Consider the following 19451-nt stretch of genomic DNA (forward strand, 5'->3'; position numbering starts at 1 on the left):
CCTTCCTTCCTTCCTTCCTTCCTTCCTTCCTTCCTCCTTCCTTCCCTCCTTCCCTCCTCCCTCCCTTCCTTCCCTCCCTCCCTTTCTGTCTTTTAAAGATTTTATTTGCTTACTTTCGCAGAGGGGGAGGTAGAAAAAGGGAAACATTGACCAGTTGCCTCTCGCACGCCCCCTCCTGGGGACCTGCCCCGCAACCCAGGCATGTGCCCTGACCGGAATCCAACCGGGGACCTTTCAGTTCACAGGCCAGCGCTCAATCCACTGAGCCACACCAGCCAGAGAGCTGGTTTGTTTTCACACTTGTTTATTGAGCGTTCACTCTGAAGTGCCTGGCCCTGTTTGAACAAGAGTTTTATTTCAATCCGTTGTCTCATTTTATCCTCACAACTGCTCAGAGCACAAGTAGCCCCATTTTATGGATGAGGTAATTAAAACTCAGAGAGCTTATGTTACCCAAAGTTGCGCCTCAAGACTTGGACCCCAAGGCAGACTCCTTAACTATGATGCAGGGCTGTGTACCGAGCCTCTCATCTGCATCCCGCCCTTTTCCCCACAGAGAGCAGACATGTCCTAGGAATCTCACTCCCTCATCTCACCTGACTCCCACAACAACCCTGTGAGGGAAGCAGTTTTCATCCTCATTTTATAGCTTATGAGAAGGAGCCTTGGTGAGTTAAAGAGGTTTCCTAAGGAGTGTCAGTGGCCAAGGGACAAGAGCCAGCGAGGGCAGAGCTGTGGGCCCAGAGGGGAAGGCAGTGGGGACACCGGCCTGCCAGGCAGGGGAGACCACGAAAGGGCTGGGCCAGGTGCTGCTTCTGGGGGAATGTGGTGGGGGCAGGGGGCTGCTGCTCTCGCTGAGCACCGGCTCCCAACACGGCTCCTTTTCGGAACACTGAAGTGTAGAGAGGGGAGTCCAGGGCTGTGCCTCCTCCCCGATGACAGACCTGGCCGGTCAACCTCTTGGCATCTCAAGGGGCTGGAGGGTTGTTCGCTTCGCCACCCTGCGTGGCACACCCTCCTCAAGTGACAGACTTGACATAGCTGAAGCGGGAGGGGTGCGCAGGTGGGAGGCTAAGTGAAGAGGATGCCTCCTCTGCTCCCCACTGCCTCCTGCTGACCTCCAAGCTCTATTTCTGTATTTGGTATCCTCTCTCTCTCTCCCCACCCCATATCTTGCTCTCCACCCCTCCCCCATTTGACTCTAGGCCTCCCCTGGCCTCAGCTTCCCTCTCTTTCCACAGAGGACTGAGGAGCCCATGGGGCAGGGTGTGGGATAATGAAGAGAAGAGGCGACAGGCCAGAGTGTCCTGAGGAGAGGCTTATAGGGAGACATGAGGCAGATCATGTATGTCAATGGTTTATTGGGAAGCCCCCATTCCAAATGCCAGCAGCTCTAACCCATGCATGTTTAAGCAGAAATAAATAAGGCAGCATTTAATGAACCAGTCTCCCTCCCTCCTAAGGAGCTTGGGGAGGGTCAGCCTCTGCCATCCTAGGGGCTGGGATCCCTCTGGCTCCTTGGGAGGAGCTGGGGAGAGCGGGGGGTGAGGAATATAGGCTGCCCCTTCCAGGCCTGCCCCTGGAGCAGCCTGTGTGCTTGGTGCTGTGTTCACAATCTCTGAGGTCTGACCTTATGGCAGCAGCCTTCCTTGTCCCCGAGAGACCCCCTTCCCCATCAGATCCCAGCCTCTGGCCCCGCCCCAAGAGTCCCATCATGGGTTCCTGTTCCCATTTCTAACTGCAGCCTGGTGAGCCAGTACCTCCTCCCTAGCCCAGAGGACCCCGCTGCGGGGAAAGGAAGCTTTGCTGTCATGTTTTTTATTCCCCTGTAGTTCAGGGGCTGAGGGACTGGTCCCTGTGTGATGCTGGTCAGTGGGCAGTCAGCTCTATGGTCTTCTTCCGCTCCTCCCAGTCCTCCTCAGGCTCGTACGTGCCCTTGACAACGGCCACACGCTCACTCAGGCTCAGGCAGTTGGGGAAGAGCAGGTAGAAGTAGAGGATGGCAGCCACAACAGCCCCCACAATGGGCCCCACCCAGAATACCTGGTGGAGACAGGACAGTGTCAGAGGAATGAGCCCCAGGCCTCAGAGACCAACAGCCCCGCCCCCCCGCCAGGGGACAGACTCACGGACCCCCAGAGGACCCCCAGAGGAGACGACTTCCAGATCTCCAGAAGGAAAGATTTCCTCCCTGCTCAGGGACAAATATACTGACACCCCACTCCCCAGTGACAAGGACATGGACCACAGACACCCACATTCTTAGAGACAGATCCCCAGAGGGCCAGGGCCCCTCCCACCCCACCCTAAAGAGAGACAAATGAACCTTTAGAGGGAATAGACATATAGATCCCCAGAGGGATGGACAGAACTCCTCTCCCTTCCATGTGGCGATAGAGACAAATTCTGGAGGGAGACCATGAATTCTCAAAGGAAGTTTCAGATTGTGCAGAGGGACAGACTCATAGGAAGGAAGACTGTTCCAACCCTTCAACAGGGGCAGATAAATAAAACATCAGGGAGGACAGACATATAGACTCTCAGAAGCACAGAAAAAAAACTCAGAGGAGATCAGCCTAGAGGTAGAGAAGCCCTCCTTTACCTAGAGGGACAGACACACATAGTCCCCCCAAACCCCCCAACCAGGGACTCCTTGTCCCCAGGGGCTTAGGCCAGTGTTCTGGCTACATCCTATTCCCTACTGAGTCCCTTTCTCTCTCCAGCCACTGCTCCCCGGGCCCACCCTCCAGCTCTGGGCCCACAACACCCAGAAAGTCCAGGTTCCCATTGCCAGGGATCCACAGGAGGCCCAGACTCACCCAGTGTGTAGAGTTGAACCGCTTCGTGACCACTGCGGGGCCGAAGGAACGGGCTGGGTTCATGGAGCAGCCGGTGAAATAGATCTGGACAGAGAGAGGGAGGCCGTAAGGAAAGCAAAGTACATATCTATTCCCACAGGGCCCCTAAATTGCCCAGGGTCACCCACCAGTTCAGGGGCTCAGTCAGATCTCCAGCTCAAGTCTCCTAATAGCTAGGCTGGTGACCTCTCCTTCCACAGGTTCCTATGCACCCCTCCTCTCTTCTCTGTCTTGAACGTGGGCTTGGCTTCCAGCCCCTACCCCAACTCCCACTTATTCCCATCTTTCCTCAGACTAGAGAAGGTTTGTGGGGGCTCTTAAATCTGGGGCAGAGAACAGCAGCCCCATCCCAGGCCCAGACTGCTGGGCTCATTGGTCTGGAGAGGTACTTCTCTGCACCCCTATTATTTGCCCTGAGGAGCTCTCCACAGCCCCCGCCACGTGGCAGCTCTGCTCACCCCGACAAGGTGGCCCAGTGTGACAGACAGGCCAATGGACAGGGCTGGGGAGCCTACAGGGCTGGTGCGGCGGGAGTCGGTAGAGGAGAAGACGCAGAGCGCCAGCTGGAAGGTCAGAATCATCTCCACCACCACGGCCTGGCCCGGCATCACATTGTTTTTGAGCTGCAAGGGGAGGGTGGTTTAGGACCCCAGTCTTCCTCTGGCTCTATGGCCAGGGCCTTGGGGAGTTGGGTTTAGAGCGTCCAAGGACACCTACAGCCCAGTGCGCGTCAAGTCAGAGAGGACATCTGCCAAAGAGACTACATACTTCACAGTGCGTGCAAAACTTCGAGTGCAGGTCTGTGGCCAAAGGGTGATGTCAGGGGAGCTTCTTCTGGACACAGTCCTGTCCACAGTTCTGCCCAGTCCCCAACCCCCACAAGTTGGCATTTACCCTCCCTCCCGTGGGCAGCTGCCCAGTTTGTCTGCTGCACCCCAGCCCACCCCCCTGCCCGTGCCTGACCTGCTGCCAGTGCCAACCTCAAACCCGTCTCTCCGGTGCAGCTGACTCACGGCTTGACAATGGCCGAGAAAATCCTCCTCTGTGTTTGATTAATGAACCCAGTTTGCATGCGAGATGGGGGCTGAATCTGGGGCTGTGGGAGGGGGAGGCAGCGGGAGGCCAGGAGCAGGAACAAAATAAGAGGTTCACATGCATGGTCTCTAAACGGGATCCCTTGACACCTGCTGTGGTAGGTGATGGCCATCCCCATGTAATAACTGAGAAAAATGAGACCCAGAGAGGCTAGGGTCAGCAGAAGCCAAGATTACAACTCATCTCTCCCAAACCCTTCCATGGCCCTCCACTGAGGGACAGGCAGGAGCCATGAGAGACCCAAGAGGAAGGCAGAACTCAGGGATGAGGCAGGAGAAAAAGCAGAAGTTTCCAGCAAGAAAGGAGGGGCAGTAGGCACCAGGAGGGAGGTCAGAAAGGGGCGGCAGGAAGGGAGCAGGCAGAGGAGGTGGGCATGAACCAGGGAGGCCGAGCAGCAGGGACCCGCAGCCGCCCGGCGATTCTTCTCCCTGGCCTTGGGAGGCTGCCACCTTTCCTGCAAGGGTGTGTTCTGGCCCACTCAGTGGCGCCTATTCTTGAAATGGAGTGTAGGGGCCTGGTCCCGAGCCCACCCAGGGGCTCTGCTGCACCCCGACGCCCGTGGGCACTCACCTCGTTGATGGCCAGGCTGCCGCGCGCACTGTCTGGTGCCAGCCCATAGAGGATGCCTGCCCCAGCAACGGCGCCCACCAGCTGGGCCACCACGTAGAAGACAGCCCGGAGGAGCGAGATTTGGTTGCCCACTAAGAGGGCCAGGGTGATGGCAGGGTTGATGTGGCCGCCGCTCACGGGCCCCAGGGCCTGGGCCAGGGTGCCTATGGCCAGGCCAAAGGCCAGTGAGATCTGAAGGACATTGGACGACTCTGACGACCACCCGAGGGCCGAGCCGAGACCGAAGAAGACGAAGATGAGGGTGGCCAGGAACTCGGTGAACACGGCCTTGACGAAGGCCACGGAGCACACCTCCTTCTTCATGGTGGCGGTGGGGGCCGAGCGGCAGCGGGGAGAGCCTGTCGGGGCGGCGGCGGCGGCGCTACTGGGGGCGGGGGACTGGCTCCCTGGGGCGGCGAGCTCTCCGGGGACCTCAGCGCGGCTAGCGGCCTGGCACGGGCCCTGCAGGGGTGCGCTATATAGAGGGCGGGCGCCCCTAAGCGGGGCCAGCGCGGGGGGGCAGTGGGCGGCTCCCGCGCTCCGGAGCCAGCACTTCGCGCAGGGAGGGAACTTTGCGGCCGTCCTGGGCTCGACACTGCCCCGGCCCCCGCGAGTTCTACCGCAGGGGCAGTGTGCGACCTGCCCGGGCCACATGACCCAGGCGGCGGTGCAGACCGGCCCCGCGGCCGGGGGCCTGTGCATGGTGCGCTCCAGGAGGCTTCCACGCTCAGCTCCGCGCGGTTTGTCCCGGGCTCCCGGGGAGACTTTGCTTGGGCCGGGCCGGGCCGGGGTCTCCAGTCCTACCGACCTCGGGCTTTTATCTCCGGCCTTGGCCTTCCCCTTTTCTCCTCTTCGGGCCCTGGGTCCAGCCCCTCCTTTTCCTCCTGCGACCCGGGCATCCTTATCCAGCCTCACCTCCAGCGGGGCTGGAGTGATGCGATTCCCTGAGGACAGCGCCTCTCAGCTCCCTGCCGCCCGGTGGCGGGGGCGGGCGGCCGGGCCGGGCGGTCCGGCTGGGCGGTCCGGCCGCCGTGCGCCTCTCCCTGGCGCGGGCCGGAAGGGCCCCTGGGGTTGGAGTGCGGGCGTTTTGGGAAAAGCGGCACCGTGCCAGCCTGCCCTGCGCCTGGTCATCCCGGACCCCCAGGAGCGGCTGCACAGCCCTGGGGGAGGCAGTGGACCCCAGCAGGCGCCCTCTGCTCGGCGACCGTCCCAATCCCTCCAGCACGGCCCTCTTGGGGACCTCAGCGGGTCCCCAAGGGAGGTGCGGGCCGGGCGCTCACTTTGTACTCGGGACCGTTGAGGGCACGGCTAGGCTCGGTTTTGTTTTAGGTCAGGGAAGAGGCTCTAGGACTGGGGGGTCCCAGTGGGGTGCGGGGAGGGTGCAGGGCACCACTGACCTCCCGAGCCAGGTCTTGGCCCCTCCCACCTCCCTTCGGAAGCTCCCCACTCTAGATCTTAGGTTTCCCTTCTCCTCCAACTTCTGCTCTCACCCGCGTCTCTCAGTCTCTTTCCGGTCCCTGTCCTTCAAACTCTCAGTCCTGATTTCTCTCCTTCTCGCATCTCTACCTCTCCCTGGCTTTCTCCTTCAGTCTGTTTCTCCAGGCCCTGCCTCTCTTTTCAGTTGTCTCCCCCCCGCCCCGCCCCCAATTTCTCTCTCTTTCTCTTTCTCTTAGGCTCTCCCTCTCCTTCTCCTTTCCTTTTCTGTTTTCTCTCCTTCCTTTTACAGTCTTAGCCTTAGTCTCTCTTACTCTCTCTATCCTCTCTATTTCACTTTTCCTCTGCCTCTTAATTTCTGGGGCATTTTCGTTTGTTTGTTTCCCTCTGTCTCTACCTCATATCCACGTCTGTCTCTCTTACTTGTGGTCCTTTTAGTGCCCCTAAGGTTAGGTCCTCCCATCCCTGGATCGGGGGTGGCACTTTCTTCCTGTTCCCTGCCACCCGTCCCTCCTCCTGTCCTTGCCCTTTCTCTCTGAGCTTCCAGCTGCTCCCCACCATCCCTCCCCCCCCCCCCCACCCGCTGCTTATCTCCAGGTCTGGCATGTGGGGAATGAGGCTGGAGGGCCCTCCAGGGCTTGGGGGAGGGGCAGGGAATTACCCCCAGGATCTCAGGAGAGGAGCTGCAGGCAGATCTCCCCTCCCCCACCCCACCCCACCCCACCACGGTGTGTCCTTGGGAAGCACTTCGCACAGAGTAAGCCTCAGTAAAGTTTCCTCATGTCGTAACTATAATTAAAAAACGCCTGAAGGCTCTGTGTGGAGCTAAGGTGGAGCGTGAGGCAGAGAGAAAGAACAGGTGCTCCTCTATCAGTCCATCAGGGGATAAGGGGAAGGGCTGGAGGAAAGCCAAGGACCTGGAGGAGTAGGCTCTGGGCTCAGGGGCAGCTATGAGGCCAAAGAAAACAAGGACCAAAGAACCCCTGCTATTGTTCTTCCTCCGTTCAGCGTTTCCTGCTGGTGCTGCTCCTCCCCTCGCCTCTCCTCTTAAGGCGAGAGCGCTGCCTATTCCTTTCCACCGTGGGCCCTGGGGCCCTGCTCCTGGCAGAGCATGGCCGGAACTTGCCTCCAGTGTGCACCCTTCTGCCTTCTTTCTTATCTCTGGGCACTGTCTTCATGAATCCACAGGCCTCGAACTCCATCGTCTTGGAATGGGAAGGGCTCTGAGGTGCTCACGGGAGGCTGGGCTGCCAGGGGAAGCTCCTGTTTGAGGATTTGGACCCAATCCTTTACATCTAACCAAGGTCTTTGGCCTCCACTGTGTGATTCAATGCTGAGCTAACTATAAGGAAGCCAGACTCGGAGGTCCAGGGACCCCAGGGACCTGAAAGGCAACCCACAATGTCACCAAGAATGGACCTGGTATGGCTGAAGAAGGAGATCTGGTTTGTCAAGATTGCTCAGACAGGGCCGTTGGTTACATTTCCTAGGCCTGTGCTTGAAATCCTTCCATCTCTTCCAACTCTCTACCGGGGTCACTCTGTTCCCAGGTGGTCACAAGAAACTACTGGAGCTCCTATGTCCTGGAATTGTCTTTTTCTCTGAGCTCTTGGGCCTTGCCCTGCCAACTCCAGAGGAGTGCTTCCCTGGGACCTTTCTGGGCTGGGAGATGGGTCTCCCCACTGGTGGCAGGAAGAGTTAGAATCTCTCAGAGAGGGCTCCTTCCTTCCTTTCCTTACATAGGGGTCCCTGCACTCCCTGGGAAGGCTGGGGGGAGAAATGGTGGGGTAACTGGCAAGAGCTGATGCCCGCAGGGCTCCACATATCATTGTGCAAAGAGTTATTGAGCACTTATTATGTGCCAGGCACTGGGGATATAGCTATGAGCTAGCAGACAACATCTTTGCCTTGTGGAGCTAATATTCTAGTAAAAGACAGACAACAAATAATGGACATATGTAGATTATATAGGACAATAGAATCTGGTAAGTGCTATGGAAAAATAGGATATGTGCTGTAAGAGGAGTTGAGTTTCTTTGACATTTTAAAAGGGTGTCAGTGTAGGTCTTAATGAGAGGGTGACATCTAAGCAAAGACTTGAAAGAGGGGAGGGAGAGAACCATGCATATATCTGGGGGAAGAACATTCCAGATGGAGGGAGCTGCCAGTGCTGCTGGAGCAGAGGGAGCAAGGGAGGGCTTAGGAGATAAGGACAGAGGTGGCGGAGGTGGGCAGACCTGTGCACCGGCAGAAGGACTCCAGGCTTCCCTTGAGAGATGGAGGAAGACACTGAGCCGAGGGCTGGCTTGGTCTGACAAAGTTATTAACACGACCCCTCCGCTGAGGAGTTGAAAGGAGACTGGAGGGGCAGGGATGCACGTGGGGGAGACTGATAGGGCCCTACCCAGGGAGGGGCAGAGGGTGGTGGCCTGGACCGGCAGGGGGGGTGATTAGATCCTGGATCCCCTGTGAAAGAACTGACAGGATTCTCTGAGGGAGTTCACACGGCAGGAGGGAACGAGGAGTCAAGGACAATGAGCTTTTTGGCCAGAGCAGCTGGAAAAATGGAGCTGTTATCAGTTGAGATGGAAGGGTTGTGGAAGGACAGGCTTGGAGAGAAGAGCAGGCTGTCAATTTTGGACAAGTTGAGTGTTAAGTGTTGTCCTAGGTCCTGGAGGTCCCCGACCTGATTTCCCAACATGCGCTACAGCCAGCACAAGGGGACCAGAAGGGGCTGTTCTTTGCTCCGTCTGCAGGCCACATGGCCTGCCCATGTCTTGGTGTCCTCTCCATGGGTCACAAAGGCCAGGATGCCCATCTGGCCAGGTTGGCAGTGGGAATTTGCCACCAAGTAGTTGAGCATTGAAATCCCCTCTGCACCATTCCTAACAGCAGCTGCGGGGAGCTCAGGACATGCCAGTCTGTCTTCTGGCACTTTGGACTGTATTGCCCATTTCTAATTGTGGAAGAAACAGTGCTTAATTGGCAAATGATCATTTATTGAGCTCACTATACGCAGAGCACTTACTTTACTAGACAAGACAGATAAGGGAAGGTAGACAGGAGAATGCCATCCAAGACCTGGAAGGAGCCCTGCCCACAAAGGGCTTACAGTCTAGCTGGGAGGCACTGCATATATACAGAATCACAGCCTGAAAGACACAAAACAACATCAAAACAGCATTTGTAGTTGCAAAGTCTTTTCTGGCACAAAGTGGGACTGTGGAAAGCGATGCTGCTGGGACCCGAGGGTCCACTACTTCCTCCCCTCAGCTCAGAGCCTTCTCTGCCCGTAGCCTGGGGTCCTATCCACCTGCCTCTCTGCTGCCTGGCCTCTGTCTGGTTTGGGGTGTATCTGACTTCCATCCTCCTCCAGACTGGGTGCTCTCCAAGGGCAGAAACCATCCCAATGTTCCTTGTCATTTTCTTCCTGCCCTGCCCCAGCCATCCCCAAGGCCCTGCGTCCACCACAAGTCGGGGGGCTGGGCTGGGCTGAGCTGGGCTGCACTGGCTCCGTTGTCCGCTTCCGCCAAGGGCTTCCCACAGGGGCTGAGGAATTGCCTCAGGCCACACCTAGTCTCCTCTGACTTTTGAGAGGAAAGATCACGGGTTTCAAATAAAAAAATCTCAGTTCAAGTCTTGTCTACACTACGTAGAGCTGTATGACTTTCGACCAGTTTCTTAGCTTCAGTTGATTAATTTATAAAAGGGGAAGAACAGTATAGTTATATGCCACTTAACAATGGGCTATTTTGTCTTTGTGTGCACATCATAGAGTACACTTACACAGACCCAGAGGGCATACACCCAGTAGTGGTATGTGGAATACATTTATGCAACAGGCAGCGCAGTAGGTTTGCTTACCCGGCACCACCGCAAAGGTGGGAGCAATGTGTCGTGCTGTGGCGTAATGATGTTAGGATGTTACCGCGGCTACAACTGTCACTAGATGATAGGCATTTTCAGCTTCATTATACTATTATGGGACCACCATCGTGTATGTGGTGAGTTGTTAACCTGAATGTCGTTATGCGGCACATGACTGTATTTGCTCTGCCTGTCTCACAGGGTTGGGATAAGGGGGCCGTTGTCCTTCCCTAACCTGCCTGAAGTTTTAGGAGGGTTAAGTACCCAGCACCTAGCACAGAAGCTGGGACACAAGAGATGCTCAACAGGTGTCAGTTCCCTCCACTCCCATTATTTTGAATCCTGCTTTGACCTCTGACCTTAGTGACCCCAATCTGGGCAATCAGGGCTAAATGGGGGGATCTCACATTTAGTTCTGGGGGAGATGAAATCCAGGAAGTGGAACATAGAAATTCTTGGCAACTTCTAAAGGGATCTGTTGGGGTGAGGTGTGGTGGGGATGATGGGGATGAGGTGCCTGAGACATGTCCAGGTTTGGCTCACAGCTCAGTGCCCTGCTGTCTTTGAACTTCCAGAGCGAGGCCGTTCAGCTACGAGGAGTACTGTCCTGGAGGTAACTTTGGTCTCTGACTTGACCCATCCCGCCATCTCGATAGCACGTAAGACCCAGGGCAACCTTTCTTTCTGACCCCAAAGGGAGACAAATAAGACAGATGCAGAGGCGGGCACATTAACAGAACTGGTCCTCATACTCAGTCCATCTCTGAAGAGAGAGGAGGGCAGGAAGGGGCTGGAGACGCCAGTGCACGGTGGGTGCTCGGTGCAGATACAGAGAAAAGCCCACGCAGGCAGCAGAGAGCATGCAGAGGGGGCTCAAGGGTGATTCTTAGGTTAGCGATGCAGCAGGCTGGAGAGACAGGAGGGAGTGGAAGGTGTGGGTGGTGGGAGGAAAGAAAGGAGAGAACCTCTCATGTGAGGAGAGGTTAAGAGGCTGGACCAGGAAGGGGCCAGACCCAAGCCCATGTCCTTCTGCCTGTACCTTGGGGTCCCAGTGCCCTCCTTTGCTCTGACTACCACCTAACAGTGGTAAAAGAGGCAGAGGGTCAGGCACCTTCTTCATTCTAGCCCCAGGAAGCAGATATAATGAAATGACTTCAACAACGGGTTATAATGGTATGAGGAATTACAGTTCACACAGCATCTTTACATGCTTCATCTCACTTAATCCCAGTTAATCTCATTTGACAACCAATGCACTGGCCTGGAAATTGAGAAGCACAGGCTCTAGACACAGACCTGCCTCTGCCTGGACAAGTCATTTCCCTTCTCTGGTCCTAGAGCGCTGGGCTGCTCTGGCCACAGTAACTGTCCTGTGGTGGGGGCTGGAAGGGAGGGAGCACAGGGCTGAGGAGGAAGGAGGGAGGGGAGGAGAGGCTCCAGGGGGGGGAAGCTAGCGCCTGGGGAGGGGGGCCTGCGGTGGGGTGGGTGACGGAGGGGTGTTGCCTGGTGCCTGCAGCTGCGTGCCTAAGTGCCTTGCTCAGCCAGCCATAGGTGTGTGCTCGGTGAGAGGGCTCATTTGCGAAATGGAGTGTCTCCTTTCAAGTAGTGTCTAGTTGCAAATCTCCCCCTCTCCCAAGACAAAAGCCAGGGACCCACAAAGAGCTTTTGTTTTGTCACAGTGGGAGGCTAATCTCTAGGCCTGGAGCCCCCCTGGAGATGGGGGTCGCCTGCACACACACGTTGGGCATGCACACACACATATACCTGCTTCCTCCTTTGGAGAGAGCCTCCCTGAGGGCCGAAAGAAGGCCCTTGGCTGCCCCATTTTCCCTTCTTCCAGAGGCCACTTCTGGGGGGTGGGGGGAGGGCAGTCTCTACTTGATACCTCTCTGCCTCTAGCACTGGGCCCTGACAAATCTATCGGCCCAATGCTGCAGCTTCGGGGAATTTTCCAAGAGGGGCAGAGTAGGGAAATCAGGTCCTTGCCTTCAGTCTTCTCTAAGTGGCCTCCAGACCCTTCCCTTCCCCAGGGGAGCACACGCTCTTAGAGCTCCTGAGGGTGATCGCGGGCAAGGACTCATCCATGGCAGAGGACAAGGATTTATTGCAGTGGGGGAGGGCGGGGTTAAGGGGAAAGTGAGAGGTCACCAGCCAGTCCACGCTTACACCAACACAGGCACACCTGTTCCCACGCAGAAGCACACACAACCCTGCAGCTGCGGACAGAGAGGCACTTGGGAATGGACACACATTTGCACACTTGTAAAAACCCGCTCCCAGGACCCCTCCAAGGCGGGGTCTGTATACTTCTCCCCACAACTCGACCCACTCCTAGGGACAGGCTCTCCAGAATCTTCCTCTGCTGCTCATCCGCCCTCCTTCTCCAGCTTGGTCCAAAAGTCCCCAGCTCCCTGCGAGAGGCCAGAGGGTCCGCTACTCTCCAGCCTGCAGCTTCTGGACAAGGGTCTGCCAGGCTCACCACTAGCCCCGCAACCCTGGCCAGGCTGTGCACATCCTGGAAGCAGCTACTTTGCACTGGGGGCCAACTTCGGCCCGGGGAGGGGAGTCGGGGGAGCAGGCCCTTCTGCTTCGGGCCGGGCGGCATGGGGTGCCCCCGGAGCTCGGGCACAACCTGGGCCCGCAGGGTCCGTTCCGAGCTCCCCGGGGCCTGAGGCCGGCCGTCGGGGCTGGGCCGGGGGGCGCTTAGGCCTTGCTGCCCCGAGGGAGGCTCTGCGGCGAGTGCAGCTCCACCGACTGCCGCCGCCGCACCTCGCGCTCCTCCCAGTCGGTGTCTGGCTCCAGCCCCTTCAGCACCGCCAGGCGCTCCGACAGGCTCTTAGAGGGCGGGAACAGGACGTAGTTGTAGAGAAGGGAGCCCAAGATGGCGCCGACCAGGGGTCCGATCCAGAAGACCTGCGGGGAGCGGGAAGGCAGCTGGCTCGGGGCGCGGGGCCCAGGCGGCGGGTGCGGTGCGGTGACCTGGCGGGGCGGGGACCGCGCGCGCGGTGCCGCGCTCCCCGCGAGCGTGGGGCCGTGGGACCCGCCTCACCTCGTGTGGGGACAGGGCCTCACACGCTTATACAATGCCTGTCAGGTGATTAGAAATGACAACATAGGCTGTTGGGGAAGGCTTGTGAGTTGGGGGTGAAGACTGCGAATTTTTAAGAGGGCAGCCTGGGTGAGCTTAGGCAAGTTATTTACTCTCTGCCTGTTTCCCTTCATTACAGTAGTATTGACTGCCTGGGGTTTGTTCTGAAAACTAAATGAATTAATATTTGTAAAGCACTTAGAATAAGGCCTGGCAGGTACTAAGTACTAGATAAGTGCTAAGTAAAAATATGTGTGTTAGCTAGCATAAATATTACCATTTATGGAGTTGTAAGGCATTGAAAGACCGTTTTTACACCTGTAACCTCACTTAATCCTTCCCCAAAGCCAGTGATGCAGAATTGCCATTGTCCTCACCTACAGATGTGGAAACAGTCTTTCAGCATCAAACCTGTAGGGTGGAACCCAAGGCCCCTCAGGGACTCAGGGAGAAGAGTGTGGAGCGTTGGCTGAGCCCCCGCCCCACTCTGTTCCAGCCCTAGCTGAGCTGGTTTTCTGGGGGAGGGGAGGACAAGCAGGGAGGTTTCAGCCTTACCCAGTGATCATCGAATTTGCCGGTGACAACAGCTGGTGCCAGGGAGCGTGCAGGGTTCATGGAGCAGCCAGTGTAGTAGATCTACAGTGGGAGTCAGGGTCAGGGGGAGAAGGGAGGTGAGGCCTGGACAGGGAGTCCTTGCTCCCCTCACCAGTGCTTGACCTCAACCTAAAGGAAGTCCATGCTGCTGACAACTGAGTTCATGTTAGATTTACAGGGCTCCGTATTCCTCTGCGCCTGGTGTGTAATCTGTCTGTTTGGGGTGTCTGACAGTCCAACCCTCTGGAGCATGTCCCTCGTGGGAGCCTGTACCTGTCCTTCTGCGGGTCTTTGTGTCTGCCATTTTGGAGGATTCTGTGCATCTGTCTCTAGAGTGCGTCTGTGGGTCTGTTTCTTTGGGGAAAAGTCTGTGTGTCCAGGGAGTCTGGAACCAGTGGCCATGACTTACCCCAAGGAAGTGGCCCAGGGCCACAGAGAGGCCAATGGATAGGGCAGGGGTGCCCACGTTGTCTCCACGACGTTCATCTGTAGAGGCAAAGATGCAGAGCACCAGCTGCAGGGTCAGGAAAAGCTCCACAGTCACGGCCTGGCCAGCTGTTGCATTGTTGTGAAGCTGGGGACAGAGGCGGGGGAAACATAAGCATACTCCTTGCACCGGCTCCGTCTTCCTGCCCACCTGCAGTCAAGACTCCAGAGAGGCTTCTGGACTGGCTGGGAGCCAGAACACCTGCGCTCACCAGCCACCGTAGTCCAAACTCTGATGGCTTCTTCCTGGGCCCGTGGCCCAAAGGCAGAGGGATGGATCCCAAGACTACCTATGGTTCCCCACCCAGAGGTAGGAAAAATGGCTCCATAGCTCATTAGATTTGGGGGCTGGGGTTGTGTACCTACAATGTGAGCAAAAAAGGATGCTGAGTCCAGAATTTGTTTTTTGAAGAGCAAGAAGGGAAGAGGCTTTGAATACAGCAGGAAGCTTTAGACCAGGTAACAGGAAGGCCTTCCTCTCTCCCTAGGCCATAAGGTATTGGTGTAACAAAAGCTTACTGTCTTTCTTTTTGTAGTCAAAGGGCTCCCAGGAACACGGTCTAGGGACTTGGGTCTGGGGATGCTCCTAGTATGTTCCCTTCCCCCACAAGTCCAGCCTATGATTCTTTCCTCTAACCTTTGCTTGCTCCCCACTGTGTTTCAGGCCTCAATTTTGCCCTATGGACTTGCTCCCTGCATGTCCCGTGGAGGTCGGGGTGGGGCCGCTGGGGTGCTGGAGCCCTCCGTCGCCATGCCTCCATACCCATGCGGGGTGCCCATGATCCCAGCAGACCCTGCTTTGGGTAGTGGGAGAACTCGGAGCTAAACAAAGAGGTAATTTCATAACTGGGCCACACCCAGCCCTGGGTTTCTCTCTGGGTTTTGTCATCCTGTGCCCTACACCCTGCCCTCTGGGGCTGGGCACTGAACCGGGTGGAGCTGTGACAGCTCTCACCTCCCACGCTGCTTCTTCAGGCCCTGAACCCCAACCCCCGGGTCCTAGCCATTGAGCTGTCGCTCTTGGATCTCTCTGGGGTCTAACCTCCATCCTCTGTGATCCCAAGTCAGAGCCTCTAGTGGGAGCAATGAAAAGAGCTTTGAAGGCAGATACTTTGGAGGCCTCTGGCCGACCATGGGCCCTTCCTTACTTCAGCCTCCGTTTGTTCTTCTGTAAAATGAGGATGACACAATTCTGTGTGAGGACTGGAAATGACAAGGGCAGAGCCCCAGCCCCGTTCCCGCTGGTAAATGGCTGCCCTAAGAGAGGCAGTGTGGGCGTGGGTTTGGTGTCAGCTCTGGGTCCATTTCGAGGCGCTGACACTTACTGGTTCTGTGATTTGAATCAGTTGGATGCTGAGCCTCAATGTGCCACTCAGGGTGGAGGGACCGCAGAGCTCACCGCACAGCGTTACCCCACGAATGAGGTGATGTCCGCCACCGGGCAGGTGCACGTCAATGGTAACTTTCTGGCGGCCAGGCTGGCCTTTCCAGGGACCCCAGAGGACTCCCGGGACAACATTAAAGTCACCTGGCTCCCTCAAACCGCAGGGTAATTCAGCCCCTCTGCTGCCCCCATCTAGCCAGGCAGGGTTCTCCTCAGTTACTCAATATAGTAAATGCTGAGCAATAACTTGGGGGAACCTCCTATTCTGCGGCTCCACTCAACTGTGACATGATGGAGGAGCAGGACTGAGCGTCCCCATGTCCCCTGAGCAGTCCCATGGTCCTGCTCTTAGACGAGATTCCCCCATCACATTCTGAGACTTTCTCGACTGTGCTCTCAGGAAGTTCCTCTTTCACTCTTTCTGAACCTCTCCTTGCTGCCAACTGAACTAACTTTGTTCTCAATGGAAGTGGTCACACTCCTCAGTCTGCCCCCTGTCCCAGTCACTCTAGCCTTTCCTCAGCCCAGAGTCCCCAGCCTTATCACACTTTCCATTTGGAGGAAGAGAGAAGTTCCCCAGTTGCGATACCCCTGCCCCTCCTTTAGAGCAAGGACCAACCGTGCAGAGAAGGGGGCAGCCTCAGAGACTGTGTAGGACTCGCCAGAGACGTCAGAGCGCTTCCCTGGTAGCCCGGGAACAGGGCAGGCTGAGAAATGCGAGAAACTGAGGCATGAAAGAGGCCCTTGCTGACTGGACGTGGGATGGGCGTTGGAGTGAGGGTCTGCGGAGGGGACAGAGACCATCCCTGCCCACCCGTACCCTCACATGCCCAGGCCTTGCACATATCCAAGAGGGCGGAGGGTGGGGGTATTTAGCGGCAAGTGGGAGTGCACATCACCCTCAGCTCCCAAAGCACCCAAGGTGCCCAAGTTGCTGTTCATGAAATCAGCAGTTAGCTCACAAGCCCCAGTGTCTGGAGTGACATTGCCCCTTCAGCTTTCCCCTGGGTTCTGGTACTCTCTCTGGTATTGACACACTGTAGGACTTTTGGCCTGTACTGCCCTTCTCTGAGCTTCAGTTTCCTTGTTTGCAAAAGAAGCTTAGATGATGGCTGAGGTCGAAAGAAAGATTGTGGGTGTTGCAGTCAAGCCTGGGTTGAGGCCTGGCTTTGGCGCTTCCCCTCTCTGAACCTCAATTTCCATGTTCTTAGGAAAGGGTACCCCCTTCCCTGCCTCGCAGGGCTGTTGCGAGGTGTCGATGCGAGGCTCGTGAGGAACCCTACCATGAGCCTGCACACTGTGGATGCGGAAGAAAAGGTGGGCCCTCCTTCCTTACTAGAAGACCCTCAGGACTCACACTCTGAGGTTCCCCCCAGCTCGGAAAGCAGGGGTACTTCAGGACCCTGTTGTCTGCCGATTTCTAGCCCAGTCCTCCCTAGAATGCAGGCATTAAGTGTGATAGAAACCTTGATGCCGGGCATCCTCTACAAGGCTCGGGGCAGAAGGTACCAGCAGCCTGTGTGTGTCTGCTTCTGCTCTGGCACTGTTGCTCCTTCCACCCTGCTTCTCCTGCAGCAGCCGTGTTCCCAGTTCCAGCGCTGTGCTCCTCTCTCCCCGACTCCTGCAGCCCTCCTCCCTGTCTCTCTCTCCCCCATGCAGTCCCTCACCCAAATCTGTTCCCTCCCATCTTATCCTTTACAAGGGACTCCCCAGGATCTGCGCTGTGGAAGAGAGGAAGCTCTGGCTACTCACTGCGTTGATAGCCAGGTCCCCTCGGATGTTTGCTGGTGTGATCTCATGGAGCAGGGCCGCTCCTGCCACGGCCCCCAGCAGCTGGGCAGCCACATAGAAGGCAGCTCGGAGAAAGGAGACGTGGCAGCCCACCAGGCAGGCCACAGTCACGGCAGGGTTGATGTGGGCCCCGCTGACGTGGCCCAGAGCCTGCACCAGGGTGCCGATAGCCAAGCCGAAGGCCAAGGAGATCTGCAGCACGGACGGCAGGGCCTGCGGCCAGTTGAGGGCTGAGCCCAGGCCAAAGAAGACGAAGAGGAGTGTCGCCAGGAATTCTGCAAACACAGCCCTGGAGAAGGCTATGGACCGGAGCTCCCACATACTGTGGAGCCTTTCAAGGGCTGGTCCAGCTGTCTCAGGGGCCAGAGGCTTGCAGCTGTCTCCCTCTCTCTCTCCCACTCTTTCTCTCTCTCTCTGGGGCTCTGGGGAGGCTGGGCCGTGGGCATTTACAGGGTCCTTCCGTCCAGCATTTGGGCACGTGGGTCGGAGGTGGAGTTTAGACCAATGCCTCCTCTCCCCTTGTGGCCCCCCCTCCGACTCCCCACCCCTGCCCACCACATGCCTATCATCCCATCTTGGCCTTCACAGCTGACCAATGTTCCCCATTAATGAGCTCCAGATAAGGACTGACGTCCCCTGCTTTTCCGTGTTTGTTCCCTCGGTCGCCCCAGGGCTGTTGCCCCAGGGCCTCCCCCGGCCCCTGTCGGCTCTGTGAGTGGGGATCCTGCAGACCATTGGGCCAAAGCCCCCCTCTCTGACTCAAACTGCTGGCCCAGGCAGGGGCGACGCTTCATCCAAAGCTGACCAGGAGAGAGGATGTCAACGCTACCTTTTCTAGTGACTGAGAAGTTTTCCTGCCCTCTGACCTCCAATTATTTCATGTTAAAAGGGATGGAAAACAACTGGTTGGCTTGTGACACGAATCTCCCAAGGCATAAAGCTTTTCTGTCTCTTCTGTACTTGCTTTCTTGCAGTCAATCGCCCATAAGTCGTAAGTCATTAAGTTTCCTTTCCTCCCTGGAACCCCCGCCAAGCAGCAACTGCCATAGCCTAGAGGCCAGGGGTGGTTCCAGTGGCATCAGGACCCTGGCCCTGCACCACGGGGTCGACCTGGGGGTGGCGGAAGCAGCTGCGAGCTCCTGTTCCAGCATCCCCCTCAGTGATCTTTGTGAGCCCCTTCTTGTCCGTCTCTGTGAAAAGGGGATAATAAGCCTACCTTATTGGATTGGGGTTTGGATTACATGAAATAATGTACATAATGTATTCGAAGCAGTGTCTGGCCCACAGTAAGTCATCAATTAATATCAGCTATTCTTATTAGTATTATTTATAGTTTGGGAGGGAGGCTAAGTCTCCCCAAACTCACATTAGGGCTACAGAAGCTGTGACAGACTCCAGGCACCCGCTGGAGCTCGGAGCCACACGGGCTCTGGGGGAGGACATTTCTGGGAGGCAGTGAGCTGTGCAGGTGCGTGGAGGCTGCGGTGCTCGATGAGTGGCTCTCCAGCCTTGGTGCGCGCTCAGCTCAGCCGGGGGCAAGGCCGCTTCCTGCCGTCGATGCTGCTCCAGCCCAGGGTCTATGAGGCATTCAGGTCTGGGAGTCCCAGATCCAACACCCTGCTCTTCCTTAATCCCTCCAGCCCTGCTCCCTTTCCTGGGGATGCAGAGCCAGGGTCCGGCCAGAGTGCAGTCAGGAAGACCAGCTTCTGGACCCTGCGCTACCTTCTGACCGGCAGGTCCCCTGGCAAGTTACGGCTCCAGGAATGGAAACGTGGGTGGATCGCAGACTGTGGAGCAGAGCCTCTTGTGTTGTATCACAGGGGGACATTGAGACCCAGGGAGGAGGGGAGAAGAGTGACTCATCTAAGGTGGTCCAACAAGTTAGTGGCTGAGCCGGGACTGGAACCTGATCTGGAGAGCACTCAACCACGCCCCACACTGCCAAGTCACATACCGAGCCTCAGTTTCCTTGTTTGGAAAATGGAAGTAATCATGCCCACCCCACAAAGATGTTTTGAGGATGGAGCAAGATAATGGATGGGAAATATTTTGCAATTGAGAATGCATTATCCAAATATAGACTGGGATGAGTGAATCCTGTTAATGAGGAGGCGGAGGAAGAGAAGGAGGAGGGTAAGGAAGAAAATGACCTAAACAGAATGGAAGCTCCAAAAAAATCAGGAAGTCTCGTGGCGTTTGTTCTCTGGTGTATTTCCAGTGCCTGACACACAGGTGGATGCTCAAC

The 19451-nt window shown here is 56.8% G+C and overlaps 2 protein-coding genes across 2 annotated transcripts; both read right to left on the minus strand.

The window, feature by feature from the left end:
- Positions 1-1359: 1359 nt before the first annotated feature.
- Positions 1360-5019, minus strand: AQP5 (aquaporin 5). Its single transcript, XM_054590847.1, has 4 exons — positions 4524-5019; positions 3317-3481; positions 2820-2903; positions 1360-2043 (listed from the first exon to the last, which is right to left on the minus strand). Exons 1-4 carry the CDS (start codon positions 4884-4886, stop codon positions 1870-1872), a joined length of 786 nt encoding a protein of 261 aa, XP_054446822.1. The 5' UTR covers positions 4887-5019; the 3' UTR covers positions 1360-1869.
- Positions 5020-12566: 7547 nt separating this feature from the next.
- AQP2 (aquaporin 2) lies at positions 12567-17542 on the minus strand. The gene is made up of 4 exons (XM_054590848.1): positions 17168-17542; positions 13955-14119; positions 13507-13587; positions 12567-12776 (listed from the first exon to the last, which is right to left on the minus strand). The coding sequence occupies exons 1-4, from the start codon at positions 17525-17527 to the stop codon at positions 12567-12569; spliced, it is 816 nt and encodes a 271-aa protein (XP_054446823.1). The 5' UTR covers positions 17528-17542.
- Positions 17543-19451: the final 1909 nt, after the last annotated feature.

Source organism: Pteronotus mesoamericanus, unplaced genomic scaffold, assembly GCF_021234165.1.
Source record: "Pteronotus mesoamericanus isolate MK-2021 breed Mesoamerican mustached bat unplaced genomic scaffold, CSHL_Meso_final scaffold_21, whole genome shotgun sequence".
In the NCBI taxonomy this organism is placed as follows: Eukaryota; Metazoa; Chordata; class Mammalia; order Chiroptera; family Mormoopidae; genus Pteronotus; species Pteronotus mesoamericanus.

What these genes read in the sequence shown, in the direction of transcription:
- AQP5 (XM_054590847.1), bottom strand. Translation starts at nt 4,886, where the DNA reads ATGAAGAAGGAGGTGTGCTCCGTGGCCTTCGTCAAGGCCGTGTTCACC. An exon ending in GCAGCCTGGCCATCAACGAG is followed by an intron (nt 3,482 to 4,523) that starts GTGAGTGCCCAC and finishes CTCCCCTTGCAG; the next exon opens with CTCAAAAACAATGTGATGCC. An exon ending in CACTGGGCCACCTTGTCGGG is followed by an intron (nt 2,904 to 3,316) that starts GTGAGCAGAGCT and finishes CTCTCTGTCCAG; the next exon opens with ATCTATTTCACCGGCTGCTC.
- AQP2 (XM_054590848.1), bottom strand. Translation starts at nt 17,527, where the DNA reads ATGTGGGAGCTCCGGTCCATAGCCTTCTCCAGGGCTGTGTTTGCAGAA. An exon ending in GGGACCTGGCTATCAACGCA is followed by an intron (nt 14,120 to 17,167) that starts GTGAGTAGCCAG and finishes CTCTGTCCCCAG; the next exon opens with CTTCACAACAATGCAACAGC. An exon ending in CCCTGGGCCACTTCCTTGGG is followed by an intron (nt 13,588 to 13,954) that starts GTAAGTCATGGC and finishes CTCCCACTGTAG; the next exon opens with ATCTACTACACTGGCTGCTC.